The sequence below is a fragment of the Notothenia rossii genome (genome assembly GCF_949606895.1).
Source record: "Notothenia rossii genome assembly, chromosome: 5".
Classification (NCBI taxonomy): domain Eukaryota; kingdom Metazoa; phylum Chordata; class Actinopteri; order Perciformes; family Nototheniidae; genus Notothenia; species Notothenia rossii.
This window is the reverse complement of record NC_136903.1, coordinates 30,262,499-30,280,559: the sequence shown is the minus strand read 5'-3', so window position 1 is coordinate 30,280,559 and position 18,061 is coordinate 30,262,499. Positions and strand designations below refer to the sequence as shown.

Here is an 18,061-nt window from a genome sequence, read left to right as displayed (position 1 = left end):
ACAAGCTGTCTTTGTGCTGTGCAGGACTTCTTTGGGAAGTCAGACCCCTACCTGGAGTTTCACAAACAGGGAGAAGACGGCACATGGATGCTGGTGCACAGGACAGAGGTGAGTCATCAGTGAGGATTAAACACCTTAATCTGACATTCATTAATGTCAACCATGAGCAGTCATTGTTAGCTAAACCAGGAGCTCATACACTGTAACTTTAGCAATGAGTGTAAAGCACCAAGTGAAGGTAAATCTATTGTGGCTACAACTGCATTATACTGTATATCTGCTGCTGTGTAATTTAATGATTGAGTGCACTTCCTTTTCTATGAATTTAGGTTATAAAGAACACTTTAGATCCATCATGGAAACCCTTTACTGTGCCACTCATTTCTCTCTGCAATGGAGATGTGGACAGAAACATCAAGGTTAGTCATCAAGTTCATCTGTTTCAAAGCTGGTGTTGTTTGTATTGTCTACTAGATGGACAATACGTAGCATGTTTATGCACCGTTGGCAATGCATTAACATTTGATCATGTTTAAGTTGATATGTCATCAAATGCTCTTGTTACAAAACTACACAAAATGAAAAAAGGTATTCAGGATTAAAAAAGTGCTACTGTTTGTATAGTATAATGTAACCAATGATTGGTTGAAGTTAGGAGAACATAAGAGTTTTTACGATGAGCTAATAACATGGGAGTATGTCAAAGGTGATGGCTTGATGTGATGTGTTCTACACCATGACAGGTCCTGTGTTACGACTATGATAATGACGGAGGCCACGACTTCATAGGAGAGTTTCAAACCACGGCTGCCAAGATGAGCGAAGCCCAGAACTCAGTAGAGGTAACAGATACTTACCAAGGATACAGGATGATACATACACAGGAACAAGTTTGCGTGCTGATGCTGTTCTGTAAGGCAAGAGCGTGGAAATCAGGGAAACACCTCTTACGCAAATGCTTTGGCTGTGAAGAAGATACAAAAAAATTGCAAACCCACAGTTGTAGGCATCAAGTTTTGGTCGTCATGCTAACATGTTGTAAATTGCCAAAGGTATCTGATGGATGGAAGTAAAATAGCAATGATGGGGCCCGGAGACCTAGATAACCGGAATGTTATCTATTACCTCTTACTTTTTCTAGTATTTTATTTATGCTATCGTACTGGAAAAGAATATGAATTTGTCAGAGAGAGGGAACTGAAATAGCGAAGGTCATGATCTGGATTGTAACTACAGCATCAACTTTGCTGCTTCACCTCAGCTGCTTAGACACTTATAAGACACTTATCAATTTATTTTCTGAATCCAAACAGCATTTATGTGATTATGCAAAAAGGTAATGAGAATCATGCTCCGCCGACTACTCTTCTGCCGGGGGTCCTGCCAACCCTATGTCCTGTGCCTTTGGAGGTTCCGCCGACTACTCTTCTGCCGGGAGTCCTGCCAACCCTATGTCCTGTGCCGTTGGAGGTTCCGCTGGGGGTCCTGCCAACTCCATGTCCTGTCCCGTTGGGGGTCCCACTGACTACTCTTCTGCCGGGGGTCCTTCCAACCCTATGTCCTGTGCCGTTAGAGGTTCCGCCGACTACTCTTCTGCCGGGGGTCCTGCCAACCCTATGTCCTGTGCCTTTGGAGGTCCCGCCGACTACTCTTCTGCCGGGGGTCCTGCCAACCCTATGTCCTGTGCCGTTGGAGGCCCCGCCGACTACTCTTCTACCGGGTGTCCTGCCAACCCTATGTCCTATGCCGTTGGAGGTCCAGCCGACACCTTCTTCGTCGGGGGTCCTGCCAACTCCATGTCCTGTGTTGTTGGGGGCTCCGCTGAGAGTTCTGCCAAACCCATGGCCTGTTCCGTTGGGGGTTCCATTGGGAGTCCTGCCAACTCCGTGCCCTGACCTGTTGGGGGTCCCTCCAACACCTGTCCCACCGGGGGTACCGCCAACACCTGTTTCGTTGGGGGTCCAGCCAACACCTGCTCCGCCTGATTTCCTGCCAACACCAGATACTGTCCTGTTGGGGGTCCCGCCGACACCTGCTCGCCGGGTTTCCTGCCAACACAATATCCTGTCCTGTTAGGGGTCCCGCCGACACGTGCTCCGCTGGGTTTCCTGCCAACACCATGTCCTGTCCTGTTTGGGGTCCCATCGGCACCAGCCCTTGCTCCGTCGTGGGTCCCACTGACACCAGCCCATGTTCCGTCCAGGGTCCCGTCTACGCCTGACCCGCCAGGGGTTCCACCAGCTCTTGCCCGTCCTTGTGCCCGGCCCCCTGAGTTCCCCAGCCGCGGCCTTCGCCCTCGAGCCCGGCCCCCTGACTTTCCCGGCCGGGGCCCCCGCCCTCGGGCCCGGCCCCCTGTCTCTTCCAGCCGCTGCCATCGCCCTTATGCCCGGCCCGGCTTTTTTCGGGACGTCCCTTGAGGGGGGGGGTAATGTCACGATCGGTCTGTGTTTTGTTTTGTCTTGTCTTTTTCGGTCTTTGGTTTCCTGTTTTATTTTGAAAAGTGTTCACCCCCTGTCTTGCCTGTTGCTTTCTGTCTGTGTTCCCTCCTGTCTGATTACTCGATTGTGTTCACCTTGTTAGTCGTGTGTGTATTTAAGTTCTGGTTTTTCTGTCTGTCATTGTTAGTTCCTTGTTTGTCTTTGACTGTGTCACGGGGTAGTGTTCAGTTTTTGACGTTTTGGAATTGGAATAAAGGTATATTTATGTGAAATCTTCATTTGGGTCCTGCCTGCTTCACTCAACCCTGACAATTTGCATGTATTAACAACAAATCAGGAATAATCATGTACATAGTATTGGCATTCTCATGTTAAAGCTACTGAAGATTCATTCTTTTGACTTTTGCATTCTTGGTCTGCTTTGGATGTAAAGATGCAAGGATCAGAAAAGCGTTCATTCGTGTGTGTGTGTGTGTGTGTGTGTGTGTGTGTGTGTGTGTGTGTGTGTGTGTGTGTGTGTGTGTGTGTGTGTGTGGGTGTGTGTGTGTGTGTGTGTGTGTGTGTGTGTGTGTGTGTGTGTGTGTGTGTCTGTGTGTGTGTGTGTGTGTGTGTGTGTGTGTGTGTGTGTGTGTGTGTGTGTGTGTCTGTGTGTGTGTGTGTGTGTGTGTGTGTGTGTGTGTGTGTGTGTGTGTGTGTGTGTGTGTGTGTGTGTGTGTGTGCACATCTGGTCTGTTTGTGAGAAAATGTGTGTTCATTTGTGAAACTGCATGTGCCAAAGCAGCCTCATGACTTGTTCTCCCACTGAGTCTCTTCATGTGTGGTAATGATGTAGGGACACACACACACAAAATAACAAGATGGGGGATGGAAAAAGAGAGACGTTGTGAAAAGAAGGATGAGAAAATGAGAGGTGCTTTTGAGATGTAAAACAGAATTTAACTGAGCCCTAGTAACATGACAAGGCATTTAGAGCTACAGTACCTGTCATATGATCACCAGCTGAATGAAGACATGTGAATGCGTGTTTGTGTGCATGTCTCAAATGCCACTTTCCATCAAATACATAGCTTAATGTGTTTGTATGATTTACAGTATTTTAGAAAGTCCTTATACTCGTTTTTCTTTAAATGAATTCATAGTGTTTTTAATTAACAATGCATTCATGTTTCCCATTTACATGTCGGTTCACATATAGACTGTATACTACACCACTATATAATGGTTTGCTTATAATACATCTCCATGTTTGACTGTCAAGTTGCAGTGACTGTAGGCGGTGTGTGGAATACATGCAGATCCAAGTCACTGCCTCTCAGTCGTCTGTTCATGTCCCCCCCGTCTCACTACTCCTTACAACTGTGCTGTCATCTCTACTGTTACCATCATTCCCCCTCCTTCAGGAAATTGTTTCTCAATTCCTTCTCTTCTGATACTGATTTTTGATCTGCATTTCTCTGTATTTCCATCTCTTCAGGTGGAGTTTGACTGCATCAACCCCAAGAAACAGAAGAAGAAAAAGAATTATAAAAACTCAGGCTTTATCATTGTCAAGTCATGTAAGGTGAGGATGGATGGATCATGGATGGATGGATGGATGATGGATGGATGGGTGGATGATGGATGGATGATGGATGGATGGGTGGATGATGGATGAATGGATGGATGATGGATGGATGGATGATGGGTGGATGGATGATGGATGGATGGATGGGTGGGTGGATGGATGGATGGATGATGGATGGATGGATGGGTGGATGATGGATGGATGGATGGATGCTGATTAATGGATCAAAGATGGACAAATGGGTGGATGAATGATGAAGAAAGAATGGGTGATGAATGTTTGGTGGATGGATAGATGATGGATGGATGAAGGATAATGGATAAAGGATTGATAGATTCATGTTGGGTGAAAAAACAGGAGGATGGATGTATGGGTGGATGGATGATGATGATGATTGGGTGAATGGATTGTTGGATCATTAATAATGGTTGATTAGATTTATGAATGGTTTTTGAATTGGTGATTCATGGATCAAGGGATGATTGATGGATAGATTAATGGAGGATGGATACATGGTTAGATAGATGGCTGATTAATTGATGGATGTATTATGGATGAACGGATGACTAGATGGATGGTGATGGTTTGGTGAATGGACAATATGGACAAATAAAGAAATTGGTTGATGAATGATGATGGATGGATGGGTGGGTGATGTGTGGATGATGATTAAATAAACCAAGCTTTAGTTTAGTCTTTTCTTTTAGCAGTATCCACGTTTGTATTACAATCTGAATCTTTGCTAGCTTCCAAATAATTACTGCTGTCAGGTGTCGGTGCAGATAATGTTCACGTTAAGACTGATGGTTAGTAATTAGCCTGCCACTTAGACTTGTGGAATCCCATATAAAGCACATTTCATATGACATCTCTTGACATCTCCATATGGAGTTAGTTCATCCGCTTTAGGATAGTTTTATTGTTATACCGCTGCAGAATCCACCATAAGGGCATTAAAGCAATCCACTCCTTTCAATTGTTCAATGGACACGAGCATTGCTGCAGTTTCATGCAGTTTAAATTATGCGAGCTGGTTCATTTTCTATTTATCAAAATCTATTGATTGGCTCAGAATAATGTCAGAGCCATTTATAACAAGTTTAAGTTGAATTCCAGACTGTCAACAGGATAAGTTTTGTGCATTAAATTCTGAACTGGAAGAACAAAAATCACTCACCTGATTGTCCACAAAACATCTCCCGACTCAATCTTGAACATATTATGAAAGCACTGTGGTTCTGATCTGCTGATACACTTCTTAGTATGTGTCCATAACTCCCTCCCTCCTGAATAACTGATTAGCGCAGTAGCTTTGAGCCCCCCAGAGGACACATTAAGATGAAACACTGAGTCTTAAGGTTCCTATTGGATTGACTTTAAAGCTGTGTGCACATGATGACAAGCTTTCATAATTGATTATTTTCCTTCTACTTATTTTCATGCGCACAATCATGAACAAGCGTTTGTACAGACATACACACACACACATTCACAATCGGCACAAAACGACTAATACAGTAATTATATTTGTTGGCTGCCCGCAGGGATAAGACTAATGGCAGTAAAATCCATGCTAAGTATTCCTCGTAATTGGAGAGGAAATTTGGTTCAAACCAGTAAGTAATTGGCGCTCCATTGGTGGTACCTTCAGTTGGAAAAACTGGGTATTTGTTGTAATTTTAGAACAATTATGCTTATGAAAATATATTTTTACAATGTGCCGTGTTTAGTTGGGTTGTTTACTTCATGTCTGTTGTGTTTGAGTAAGTACAATTATTATAATCATCTCTCTTCTTGTTTCTAGAATAACAGTCTAATGATTTTATTGATTTGATCGCATGCATTTTTTAACAGGACCTCTCTCCTTTCATAAATCTATAATCAATGAAACCGGTATTTGTAGGTGTTCTTCTTACTTGTTTTGTGACTCTTGTTTCTCTAGATAACAAGAGACTACACTTTCCTGGATTATATTTTGGGAGGATGCCAGCTCATGTTTACGGTGAGTAAATCATAAACATGCCTGTATTTCTGCTTCTGTAATTATATGGTAATGAGATACATGTTTCCTCATGCCTCGAAAACAGATGGAAAACATTCAGATTTTTTATTTCCATCTCCTGGGGTTACAGTTGGATCACAATCATTTACATACACAAAGGAAAAGTGTGAGGGTGGAGTATACACGCGTAATGGGGTATTGTGAACCATTAAAACGAGGGTACTTGTTTGTATTGTAGAAATAGGAGGGGAGAAAGGCAACAGGGAAAAAACCTGTTAATACCAGAAATGTATATTCTGAAATGGGGAATAGCAAGTAAGTGTGAGATCAGGATATGGGGATAGAAACAGAAAGACCAGAGGGAGGGAGAGAGTGTGTTTTGGTCTCTTGTTAGGAGGAACTCTTGTGTGTCCCTGGTGATGTCACACCTCTTTGTGACTGAGTGAGTGAGAAAGACTCCTGTTTTGTAATAGCCAATCTCACACACGCACACACACCAGACACATATTGAATTGTTATATTATTTTTCTCTGTGTTTGTCCAACAAATACAGCTACTGTGCTGATAAATCTTTGGACTGTTCAGACTGGCTCACTGTTACTGTGACACCTTCTCACACACAAGTCTAATGTATCTGTTTAGACTAAGAACAAATGCACACTTACGGAATACAAATAAGAGATACAAACACATAAACACCGTCAGTTATACATTCTGTTCACAGTGTCCGTTTTTTTTCTCTTCCCTATCTCTACAACAATTTCCCAGCTCTGTGAGCTAGAACTGGCTCCAGATGCAGCCGATAGAGTAGTTTGTAACATGCTGGAATTTGTGACGTTTCCCTTTAAGTGTGTTCTCGATTTACACCTGCTCCTTGTTTTTATTTTAATATTTGTTCAACTATAGTCTCATTTGTGGTCTGATAAACAGTACATGAATCAAATGTAGATATATCAAACCCGCAAATAGCAAACTAGTTCACAAGCTACCCAAACAGAAGACGTTTTCTTTTTCAACCAATTAAAGGGCAATGAATGTATGCTTCCTGTGATTGTTTGAAAACGTTTTCACACCAGAAATGAACCATTCCAGATTTTATTTGCAGCCCTACCTCTAATGATGGAACAATTATAGAACCATCCAAGTCCTTATTTTAAAGAACTCTACTCTAAAGCATGTTTTAGCACATTTATTTAAATCTATTTTACGCTTAATTGGATTCATTCAAATATGCAATCTTTGTATTTAGACAAACAGAAAATTGCTGTGATGAACTGTAGCTATGTGGCTGTAGGAACTACAATTTTAGATTATTGATATGCTGAAAAGTATTCAATTCAAACCACAATTTCACTGAAACAAATGTAATAATACAACATTTTAAATAAACCTTTATCCCCACTAAATGTAAATGTCAAACTCTCTAACTTATTAAGCACATAAACCCAATAATGACCTATTTCGCAATACTGTAGGATCATGTAAACTCTGCACCCTAGATACTGAAGTGACCCATATTGGATTTGAATTCCACAGCAAATAAATGTCTTTATTCCTAAATGTCTTCACCATGGGATAATAGGTTCAACCAGGGATTTCTTTGAGACCACTTTTACATTGTGTCTTATAGAAGATTGTGCCGCGAGGGTGAGTATTTCTGTCTCAACAGGTCTTAGTCGAGCACAAAAAAAGGTGTTATCTGGAGGTGACCTCTCTTGTGTTGTTGTGCAGACATGCTGTCAGTGTCACAGGATGTGCTCTTCTACTCCAGGGGGCATAAAAGCTACTAGAGCTTCTCTTAAATTCAACACAGTCAATGACAATGACAAGCTTCACTGTCAGAACGTTTTTTTTTACCTCACCCTTATTGTTGAGATTGTTGTTGTTTTTGTGGCATAATATTACAGCAGAATAAACAACTGAGGGGCTCATTTGGTGGCAGATTATTCAAAAACAGTAAGTCATAGTGAATAATAAATGTGGTTTAATGTATTAATTGCACATGAGTACTGTAAATTGTAATTTAAAGATTGTAAAATATATCAGAAAAGATGAATGAATACCTGTTTCATAATTACAAATGGTGTAAAATGTAAGAGACTGGATCTGAACTACAAAGAAGCAGTAGCATTTCCAAGTAGCTCTGAAGAGAATTTGAAGATGCACCATTTAATTAAATACCAAAACCAAAATGAATACAAGCAGAAATGCTCATTCATAATATTGCATGTTTGCAGTGAGCATACTTTCAATACAATTGGAACATTTGCCTGTTCTAGTGGTGGTGAGATGAGCAAATTTAAGGCGGAATGGGAACTCTTAAATCCTCACTGCTCCCTCCTAATCTTTTGCCTTTTGTCACAGACCACACACACACACAACCATACACACACACACACACACACAAACACACACACACACACACACACACACACACACACACACACACACACACACACATGAACACACGCACATCTATTGCTGTATTAACACACATACTTTCTCTCTCCTGCTCACACACTCATTTGCATACACATGCGTACACACATGTGAACCCATAATATCCCTGTCACACTCGTGCTTTCACATTTACTGTACATGCAAACTCCCAAACCATGACTTTGGCACTCTCACACACGCACACAAACACAGTATCTTCTTCATACAGACATGCTATCACATGTACCTCTGCACTCTTCAAGCGTGCACCTTCCCTGCACACTGGCTGATTTAGACATGCACAGGCAAACATAATCTCACGCAGACGCTCAGTCACCGATGACATCTTCTCCTCACGTACACACTGCCACATACACCCGCCCTGACACACACACATGCAGAAAGAGCTGTTTTGCGGTGTTCAATCAGACTTAGTATGGCTCTAATCCTAATCTCCAGGAGGGGAAAGTCTCTCCTCGGGGCTCTGGGTGCTGGAGAAGAGAGCAACGTTTCTCTACACTCCAACACAAAGAGACAGCCTGCTACTGCTGATGGGCTGTTTGTGAAATAATTATTTCAAATGAATTACGCTATTATTTATATCTTATGTTTGATATCATTGAGAACTGTGTAGAGCACGCCCCAGTCCCTGTGGATTCATGGAGAATTTTTTTTTTTCTTGAATGAGAGCACAAACAAGCATCTTCACAGCTCAAGATGATGACAGATGATATCAGTAAAGCTGTTTTTTCTTTCCTTCAATCAATTTCAGCCTGCTCTTTACAGTAGTCTATGACATTTTTTTGATATTATATGTAATTCTTCCATCTTAAATCCAGGCTTTATCATATTGTCCAATGGATTAGCGCCGTGCAATATTGGCTAAATATGAGACTGTCATATATTTCTTCATTCACAAGGCCTAACAATATCTGATGGTACTTCACATTTCTGTTAAATTACAAAATTCCTTCTCAAACCAGAGGTGTGAGGGTTGAAACATGTGAGTTTTTAGGATAATGTACATTTTTGGATCCAGTGTTTTTGGAACTTTATCGATGCAAGGAAATAAAAGTCAGGATATCTCAGCCTCATATGAATGATTGTGATCATTCTTTTTTTTTATGTGCCCCTTGTGAGTCCCTGGTTTTCAAGGATTCAAGGATAAAATACAAATGCACGCCACCTAACACAGGGTTGCACAACAAAATGCAGTTGTAATCAATTTACACAAGAAAGCAAAATAAAAGAATACAGTGGATACCTGAGGTACAGAAAAAACAAGTGATTTGCATTAAACTTGGGCGAAGGGTGTAGCATGGTCCAAGAAAGAACCTGTAACATCCTGAATTACGAGGAGGGTGCAAGGTCACCATTGGCCTTGGTGGCGGTAGTTGAATTTGCATTATGTGGGATAAACACAAATGTTATAAAAACACTGAACGATGGGCAGATATCATGGCTAACATATTAACATGAAAACATTAGGGCAACATTTGCCATCAACTTTGACGTTAAAGCAACAGCAATGTAAACAAAATGTCCGCCTCCTCTTGTTCCATTGGAGTATTGTGCTCTGTCCTGCAGTTGCTCAGCTTTATCTGAAGATATTGGCACAGCATTCTTTATCCATCATTGCTGGGTTGGCCTGATTCTTATTTTATTTTTATTTTCCTTGCGACCAGGCATTAGCCAGAAGCAGACCAGGTAGTAGAATAGCCTTAGGTCCTATCTGAGTTAACCTAGCTCCCTTCGCTACTGTCCTCCAGGGTCCGTCACTTTTGGATAAGTATCTATTTTACTTGTGATTCGTTCATATTACATTAACAGTGACACTTTAAACATCCAATACACTCACTGCAGGAAAAGAGGTCTGTCTCAATACAACCCTGTTTCAGATAAAGTCTTGTTTCTATGAACGGTTAAGTAGCCTTAAATCCACAAGAATGTATGGTTATACAACCGCATATCATTGGATATGAAAGATCCCTATCTACTGTGAGCCTTCCACCAAAGTATGCTTGAAACGGCTGGGATTTCTATTGTTTTGTTATTTAAAACCTGCCAGAACAAATATCATTCGACCCTAAATAGACTATCCCGCAGTAAAGGTCTTGCAGTGGACAGCAGCTCTTAGTTGTCACTGGGAACACCTTTGAATGAAACACAGAGTAACTCCAGAAGAGTTCACACCCTCAACCATCCGAATGCACTCCATCCATCACTCTGGCGGTTTAACTGCAAATGAGTCGGAGAGGTCCTGGCGTGAGAATAGGCTGATACTTGACTAGGCACAGCTGAGAAACCTCCGACGTGAATGTCAGCATGTCAATTATTTGAGAGTAATGTGGCACTAGTAAATCCTTCTAATTTATTTCAGTCACAGACGTTTGCTGTCACATTGATGCTCTGAAATATACAGTAATAAGATGTTGCTCTGTCTCCCCTGTTTATTTTAATTCTGTGCACTTCCTGGTTGAAACTGTGGGTCTGTCATGTTGTGTTTAATCTACATGTGTGTTAGCAATTACTAAAAGCTCCGGGCAAGAAATAAGTTAGAAACAGATTGGTTTCAGCTCCCACTGTCGTCAAATTCACAGCCATCAAACGAATAATATCTGTCATCAGAGAGGAAGGAAAAATGCCATAACATTTTGGGTGCCATCGACTGTTCTGTTCATAGTAAGAAAAAATTAATTAAAACCTAGGCTGAAAAATTGTAATTGCAAGTAAAAAGGGTTTTGTGGTTCATTTGATAATTCAAATATGGAGATTTAATTTGTTTTAGAGCCATAATTTACTTTAGTTCCAATGGGTTGAAATTCAATTGTATTCCCTTTGAAGTACTGTTTAATGTGCTTGCTTCCTGTGTAAAACAACAGAAACAGAGATGTTGTTCCAGCCATTTTGAATTCAGTACAGTAACGTATATGTTTCCTTGTGGAGACACCAATGAGCAGTTAAAGCAGATTTACAAAATCACCAGGACCAAGTATGCCATGGATTGCTTTCTGAATCCAGGCTTGTAAGTGCTGTTCAAGGCTGAGAGCCTGTTGGCTGGGTGAATAAAGTAACTCTGAAAATTCCTTCTGTGTCTCATTCAACATGACCTGTCCCTGGGGAAAGGAAGTCATGGTTGGTGGTAGAGCTTTAGAGGGACTTAGTCACATCTATGGTCCTAAGCATCTTGACAGAAAGGAAGAAAACTGGGAAACGTTATGGCAGTTTCTAGGAGAAGGTGGCAAAGACTTTGCCCCTCATAATCTTAATGGTATTTATGACATGCCAGAAATCCACCCAATTGTCAGATAATAAGATTAGCGATCCTTGAGCAACTGCACAAAAATACTGACCAACCCGAACAGGGTTTGAATCGCTTCAGTATGTATGAACTTGGAAGATTTCAATAAAGTTAAACAGGAGAACAATGCAAAAGTACTTCCCTCCATGAGTAAATACATCAATTGGCAACAAAAGTTTACCACATGGCTGTTCATTAGTATACATGATGATAGAGTTGTTTTAAAAAAAATGGAGGAATGCACCAGGATTGAACGACCATAGCAAAACAGCCATAAAGTTCTATTTAGTCATTTCTGTATTGTAATAGATTGTCCAATTTCTACTGTAATCCACAATAATTCTAATTTTTCTTCACAAAAGTTTGACTTTTTGGCTGCAACTAACAATTGCTCTGATTGTGAAAGACTTTCTCAATTCACAAAGCAATCATTTGCACTCTTAAAAAAACAAGAAATGCTCATGCTTATCTTAGACATCCATTTCATTAACTATGCTTTAATCGTCTTATTGTGGCAGCTTGGTTTGACTTTTAGATTTCAACCGTGCGCTATACTTGTCATGTTATTCCAATTACTTGGTTTACCATAGAGTTAGGCAACATGCAATACACTCCGAAACCCTTCATCTATTATGTTGTTTAATTTGCAAAAACTAGCTGTGATGACAGAGAAATGTCTTATTTGCTTATCACCCTGAACTAAGAGTATGCTACTTCAGTCTTCACACTGTAGGCATTTTCAGGAGCACCATACATGCTACAACTTACGAAAATACGCAGCAGCACCCTTATTATGTCCCCCCACATCTCTATTTCGGTCACTCTTGCTGCCCCTGCTGCTCTCTATGCCTTAACCTCTTTTCCATTATTTATCTAATTTGCCCAACATCCAACACATCTAGCACCTTTTTTGTAACTTCCTGCTTCTCTATTTTCTCGGTTATTGTCCTCCATTGAACCAGAACATTGTCGTTTCATAACACTCCAAACAAAGAGAGAAAGGAGATGGTTTAGACCAGGGGTGCCCAATACGTCGATCGCAAAGGTAGTGTGGTTAGATCGCATTGGCATTGAAAAATAAATTAATAAAAAATAGTTAGCCTATCATCCATCCTTACTATGGCATTTGCCACTAGATTGACGTACAGGTAGGCCAGTCTGGTTCTCATCTTTTCTAACACGCAGTTCACCACGCATGCGCAGTCGACCGCGCCAGCTGCAAATCACCGGCAGGCTGATTACCTAGTTAGCCTTCCAATTTATACAATTCTTCTAAAGAAAGGGTATAAAATGTACGTAATGACCAAAAATGTACTGAGTTGTATTGTGCCATACGGGTTCATGCAGTTATGCAAGGTACAACGACATAAGGTATACTCAGTATATATATATATATATATAAATATATGTAGCATTTTCTTTTAATGTAGCATTTTTAATGTAGGTAGATCATTTTGACTCGGTCATTTTAAAAGTAGCTCCCAAGCTGAAAAAGTGTGTGCACCCCTGGTTTAGACAATACTAAAGCTGATAGGAGGGATTTTCTGGGTCGGGTCATTGTCAGCTCACAGGTCGTCATTCATCGCCGGAGGAAAAGCTTGTCACTCCTAATCTCATTATGTTAGGCTTTGTGTGTGTGTGTGTGGGTGTGTGTGTGTGTGCGCGTGTGTGTGTGTGTGTGTGTGTGTGTGTGTGTGTGTGTGTGTGTGTGTGTGTGTGTGTGTGTGTGTGTGTGTGTGTGTGTGTGTGTGTGTGTGTGTGTGTGTGTGTGTGTGTGTGTGTGTGTGAGCCTTTTTATATTGGGTACATGTGTTTGAAGTATCTGTGTGTTCATATTTGTATATATTCTTTCATCGTAGTATCACCCTGTGGTCATATGTGTTAAAAATATGCTTCTGTGTGGTTTCAGGGACATTATAAGCCTAGATTGGTCTTTTTGGCCACAGCTGGAAAGGTTGCATTCTCAAAAATAAGGAAATTCTCATTGAGTCTTTGCTCTGTGACCTTGAAGTTTTGAAATAACAATGGGTGTTTCTCAATCGCGAGGATGCTGGCTTGGTAGTCGCGTACTTCCGAGTCACTTCCTTCAGAAACGAAGCAAGTATGCTTCCAAGCCACGGCTTCGGAAAAAGAAGAAGAATGGAACAGGCTGACAAGTGTGCCACTCTCTCTAACGATTTCAACATAAACTGTACCGAAAACAAATAATCTAATCATGAACTTGCTTTACTTTACTTTTCCGGAAAACATTTTTGGTGATAACAAACAAATGTAACAAAGTAACATATTTAACAACACATGTTCTACTCCACTACATACTGCACTTACATTCAAATGTGTGCTGCGTCAGTTCAGCCTTTCTCCGCAAGGGTATTTGAAATTGGTCCGTGCGCAAAGCATTGTGGAGATTTGAAGGACGCGAAGTCTACCCATGTGCAGCCTCGAAATTTCCCCCAAACCAAGGACGCGGCCTCGGTGGAATTCCAAGTATGCTGGAGATTGGAATAGTCCTTCGGCGGCACTCGATGACATATCATCCTTGAAATATTGGCTTGGAAGCCAGAATCCTCGAGATTGAGAAACGGCCACCGTCTTAAGTATGATGAATTAGGAAAACTATTCAGTGGGCAAATGTCTATTGTTAGTCAGGTTAAATGTCAAAATTGTATTTACAAGGTTGACAGGTAGGCCTATATGGATACATTGTATTAATGAAGTGGATGCAGCGACAGTGGCGTCACCGTTTGGTTTGTACACTAACGTTGGTAGCCTCAAGTTAGGCATTTTGGCCACTGCCATTTTTTTTGGGGAACCAGAAATTACCATGTTTGGGCAAGATGGTGGAGCTATGTACAAATGAGGCTGAAAAAGACATTTTGCTGAAAACAAACCCACTGTGAAAGGTTCAAAATTGTACACAAAACACCAAACCGGACAACATCGTTATAACAACCTTTCACAAGGTATCCCAATAGCATTTGCTAAATTAAACAAGACTTGAAACCAGCAATTGAGTCTATAAACTAATGTTTAAGGTAGTAAATTCAGTGAGAAGTAGGGTCATTTTCTTATAATTTATAAAATCGGACTGATTTTCAGATTTTGAGTCAGGTTTAAGGCATTTTAAATTAACTACACTTTCCAGTACTAAGTGGTTGCTACTCGGGTATTTTATAAGGTTCAAAGGCTGCACTGACATATCATGGTAGACAATTTTAGCATAGCATGGATTGTTGACTTCAGAAATCAATCACAATATTGAATAAATCATGCTAATTGTCTCTCAAACCAGCTATGTATGCGATGTCTTTTCCTCAAAATGCGACTGTCAAAGTCCTTTAACTCCAAAATAATGAGATGTTCCAGCTCAGACACTGTTTTGAAAACTTACCAGCAACTCCAGTTCTTATTTTCTTTAAACTTTCAGACCTTTACTTCAAATTGAGTAATGAATGGCATAAATAAATAAAAGAAAGGATCACTGAGCCCTACATGAGGAAAACGGGCAGTTTTAAACTCTTAAAAAGTTCTAAAACCAGAGGATATTTGGAAGAAGGAAAACTCTGCAATTTGTGAATCCAAAGGCTAAGACAGTTAGTTATAGTTATATAGTTTAACATAAAACTGCTTACTGATCCTTTAATAGAGAAACTCATAAAACCATTAGTTGCTACGGTAAGTGAAGCAGCATGTTGAAATGCATAAGAGTATTACAAATCACAGCTTCTGTAATAACTAGATGAACCAATTTACCCTTTATATTCCCATGATAATATACTGCACAGCAAGGAATAAATAAATAAGACATTTGTATTTTATGTCAAAAGAGATTCAACCATTCCTGTTTGTTTGCTGTTGCTGCTGCCTCACTTATTCACCTGTCATTGTGCTATAGTAGGTGATTCTGCTTTGTTAACTTATTGGAGAAGGTAATAAAGGAAACAGATAACAACCCTCACTTATCCTGAGCTCATTAGAACATCCCTAATGTAAAAACACTGCAGCTTTTCTAAAATGACCTCTTATATGTCACTTCTTTGTATTTCTTTAGGTTGGAATAGACTTTACAGCATCTAATGGGAACCCTCGAGAGCCGTCCTCCCTCCACTACATTAACCCACTTGGCAGCAACGAGTATCTCGCTGCCATTTTAGCTGTGGGACAAATTATACAGGACTATGATACGTGAGTCTTTTTGATCAGATACAGAACTACAGTTATCCTAATGTAAAGTAGGTATAATATGTAATAGTTATGCAATAAAATGTATGAAAAGGATTACACATGTATAATTTTTGGAGTTGTGTTCTTACATTATCCCAAAGGTTTTTCGACTGTTTTCAAACCAAGGTCCTAAATTCAACCCATACATATTTTTTTTAAATGTGTAATGGTGTCATCTTCGTTGGCTGAAATCAGAAGCTTTACTAAATTGACATGTATCCTGTTATCAGCCATATCGTTAAAATATGTTTTTGTTGGCTTTGTTATTGTTTTTTTAGTTGTATTTCAAATAGGATGTATGGATATTTAGCAGCAATGGCACCTTAAGTGCCTTTAGACAAACACTGCTTCAAAACTGCTATATTAAGTATTTCAACTGGTTTTACACACCTTGATTGTTTGCTTTGGACCACCCAAAAACTAAAAGCATGAGAGGAGATTGGCCTGGGGCCATATGAGAAAGCTTATGATGCTGTGTCTCTACAAAGACCAGAGTGACGGATTTTTGAAAACCTAACTTTTGTGTACTGTCGTCACTGTGGGTTTTGTAGTAACAATTCAACTTGTTCATCTGAATCCCATCATACCCAAGAACCACTCTTCTTTGTATCCTGCCCTTCAGAAAGCAGGTGCTTCTTCTCTTAGTGAGAAGCCATTTTGCTAAATTGCTTATTTATACTGCTGGTTCCTCTTTAAATATACTTGAACTAGATTCTTAATGTAAAAGGTAACAGGATTCTGTTTGCTGTCTAAATCCAGTTTACTGAATTTGAATGAAAAAACAAAGAAGCAGGTTTAACTAATGTTCAAAATCTGTTGTCATGGTTTCCTCCTCAGCGACAAAATGTTTCCTGCTTTGGGATTTGGAGCCCAACTCGCACCAGACTGGAAGGTATGTGTGTGTGTGTTTTTTGGTGTTGTTGTTATTGTTGTTTGTGTGTGTGATACATGTACAACAGTATGTGTGTATGCACAAAAAAGGGAGGAGGGTTTACATGCAGACTTGTAGTTAAAACATGCCTATACAGTATAATACATGTATTTGACACAAACACACACACACTCTCACACACACACACACACACACACACACACACACACACACACACACACACACACACACACACACACACACACACACACACACACACACACACACACACAGGAGATAAAACTGTTAGCAATATTATACATGCATATTCACATGATTACGCATACGCAACTGTCAACCCATCTGTGTTGCCATGGTACTGAGCTGATGAAAAGGACAAAGAAAAGAGAGCCGTTCAGAGAGCGGGAGGGAGGGAGAAAGTGTGGGAGAAACGGACAGTATTTTTCAACAATATTTTAAAGTGTAATGAAGAAGCAATATCATGGTCTGTGTTTCTCGTCTACTACAGGTGTCACATGAATTTGCCATCAACTTTGACCCTACAAACCCCTTCTGTTCAGGTGAGTAACTTTGTAGTACTCTCACACTCCATCCATGACCATGCTGCTGATTTAAATCATGCATTGGTTTTTATTTTCTCAAATGGATCCTTTGAGTCTGATTGTCTTCTTGAAGGACAGAGGGTGTCATATTGGTATGCTGTATAAACTGTAAAGCCCCCTGAGACAGATGTTATATTTGTGATATTGGGGTATATAAATAAACTTTGATTGATTGACTGATAAAAATGTCGACATATATAGCATAGCACAATAGTATTAGCTGAAAACACAGTCGCTAATTTATGCTTATAGGTTGTAATGGTAAATGGACTGTAATTATATAGCGCTTTATCAGGTCTTATCGACCCCTCAAAGCGCTTTATATAGTACGAATCATTCACCCCTTCACACCTCATTCTTACAGAGCAGCACATTCACAAACCGTTTTACCAGGAGCAACTCAGGGTTAAGTATCTTGCCCAAGGATACATCTACATGTTGACTGCACGGGCTGGTTGAAAGACCACCACAATCCCCCGCAGCCACAGTCACTGTAAACTTCTAAAATTGAAATGTTCAAGTGATTCAAGTGACACTAGAATATAATCCCATTTCCTCTTTTAAAATGAGGCTTTAATGCCATTGTAATGTTGTATAAT

General features: G+C 40.3%; 1 protein-coding gene across 2 annotated transcripts in view; it reads left to right on the top strand.

Annotated features, from left to right (window-relative positions):
- The window catches only part of cpne2 (copine II), a 64,688-nt gene extending 47,199 nt beyond the window's left edge, over positions 1-17,489 (top strand). The window contains exons 6-13 of one of the 2 annotated variants that reach the window (XM_079681079.1): positions 25-108; positions 330-419; positions 744-842; positions 3,913-3,999; positions 5,945-6,004; positions 15,796-15,929; positions 16,806-16,860; positions 17,369-17,489. In XM_079681079.1, the coding sequence (XP_079537205.1) occupies positions 25-108; positions 330-419; positions 744-842; positions 3,913-3,999; positions 5,945-6,004; positions 15,796-15,929; positions 16,806-16,860; positions 17,369-17,428 (669 nt within the window). In that variant the 3' untranslated portion in view covers positions 17,429-17,489. The remainder of the gene's footprint in view (positions 1-24; positions 109-329; positions 420-743; positions 843-3,912; positions 4,000-5,944; positions 6,005-15,795; positions 15,930-16,805; positions 16,861-17,368) is intronic. The other variant, XM_079681080.1, reaches the window with a different exon arrangement.
- Positions 17,490-18,061: the final 572 nt, after the last annotated feature.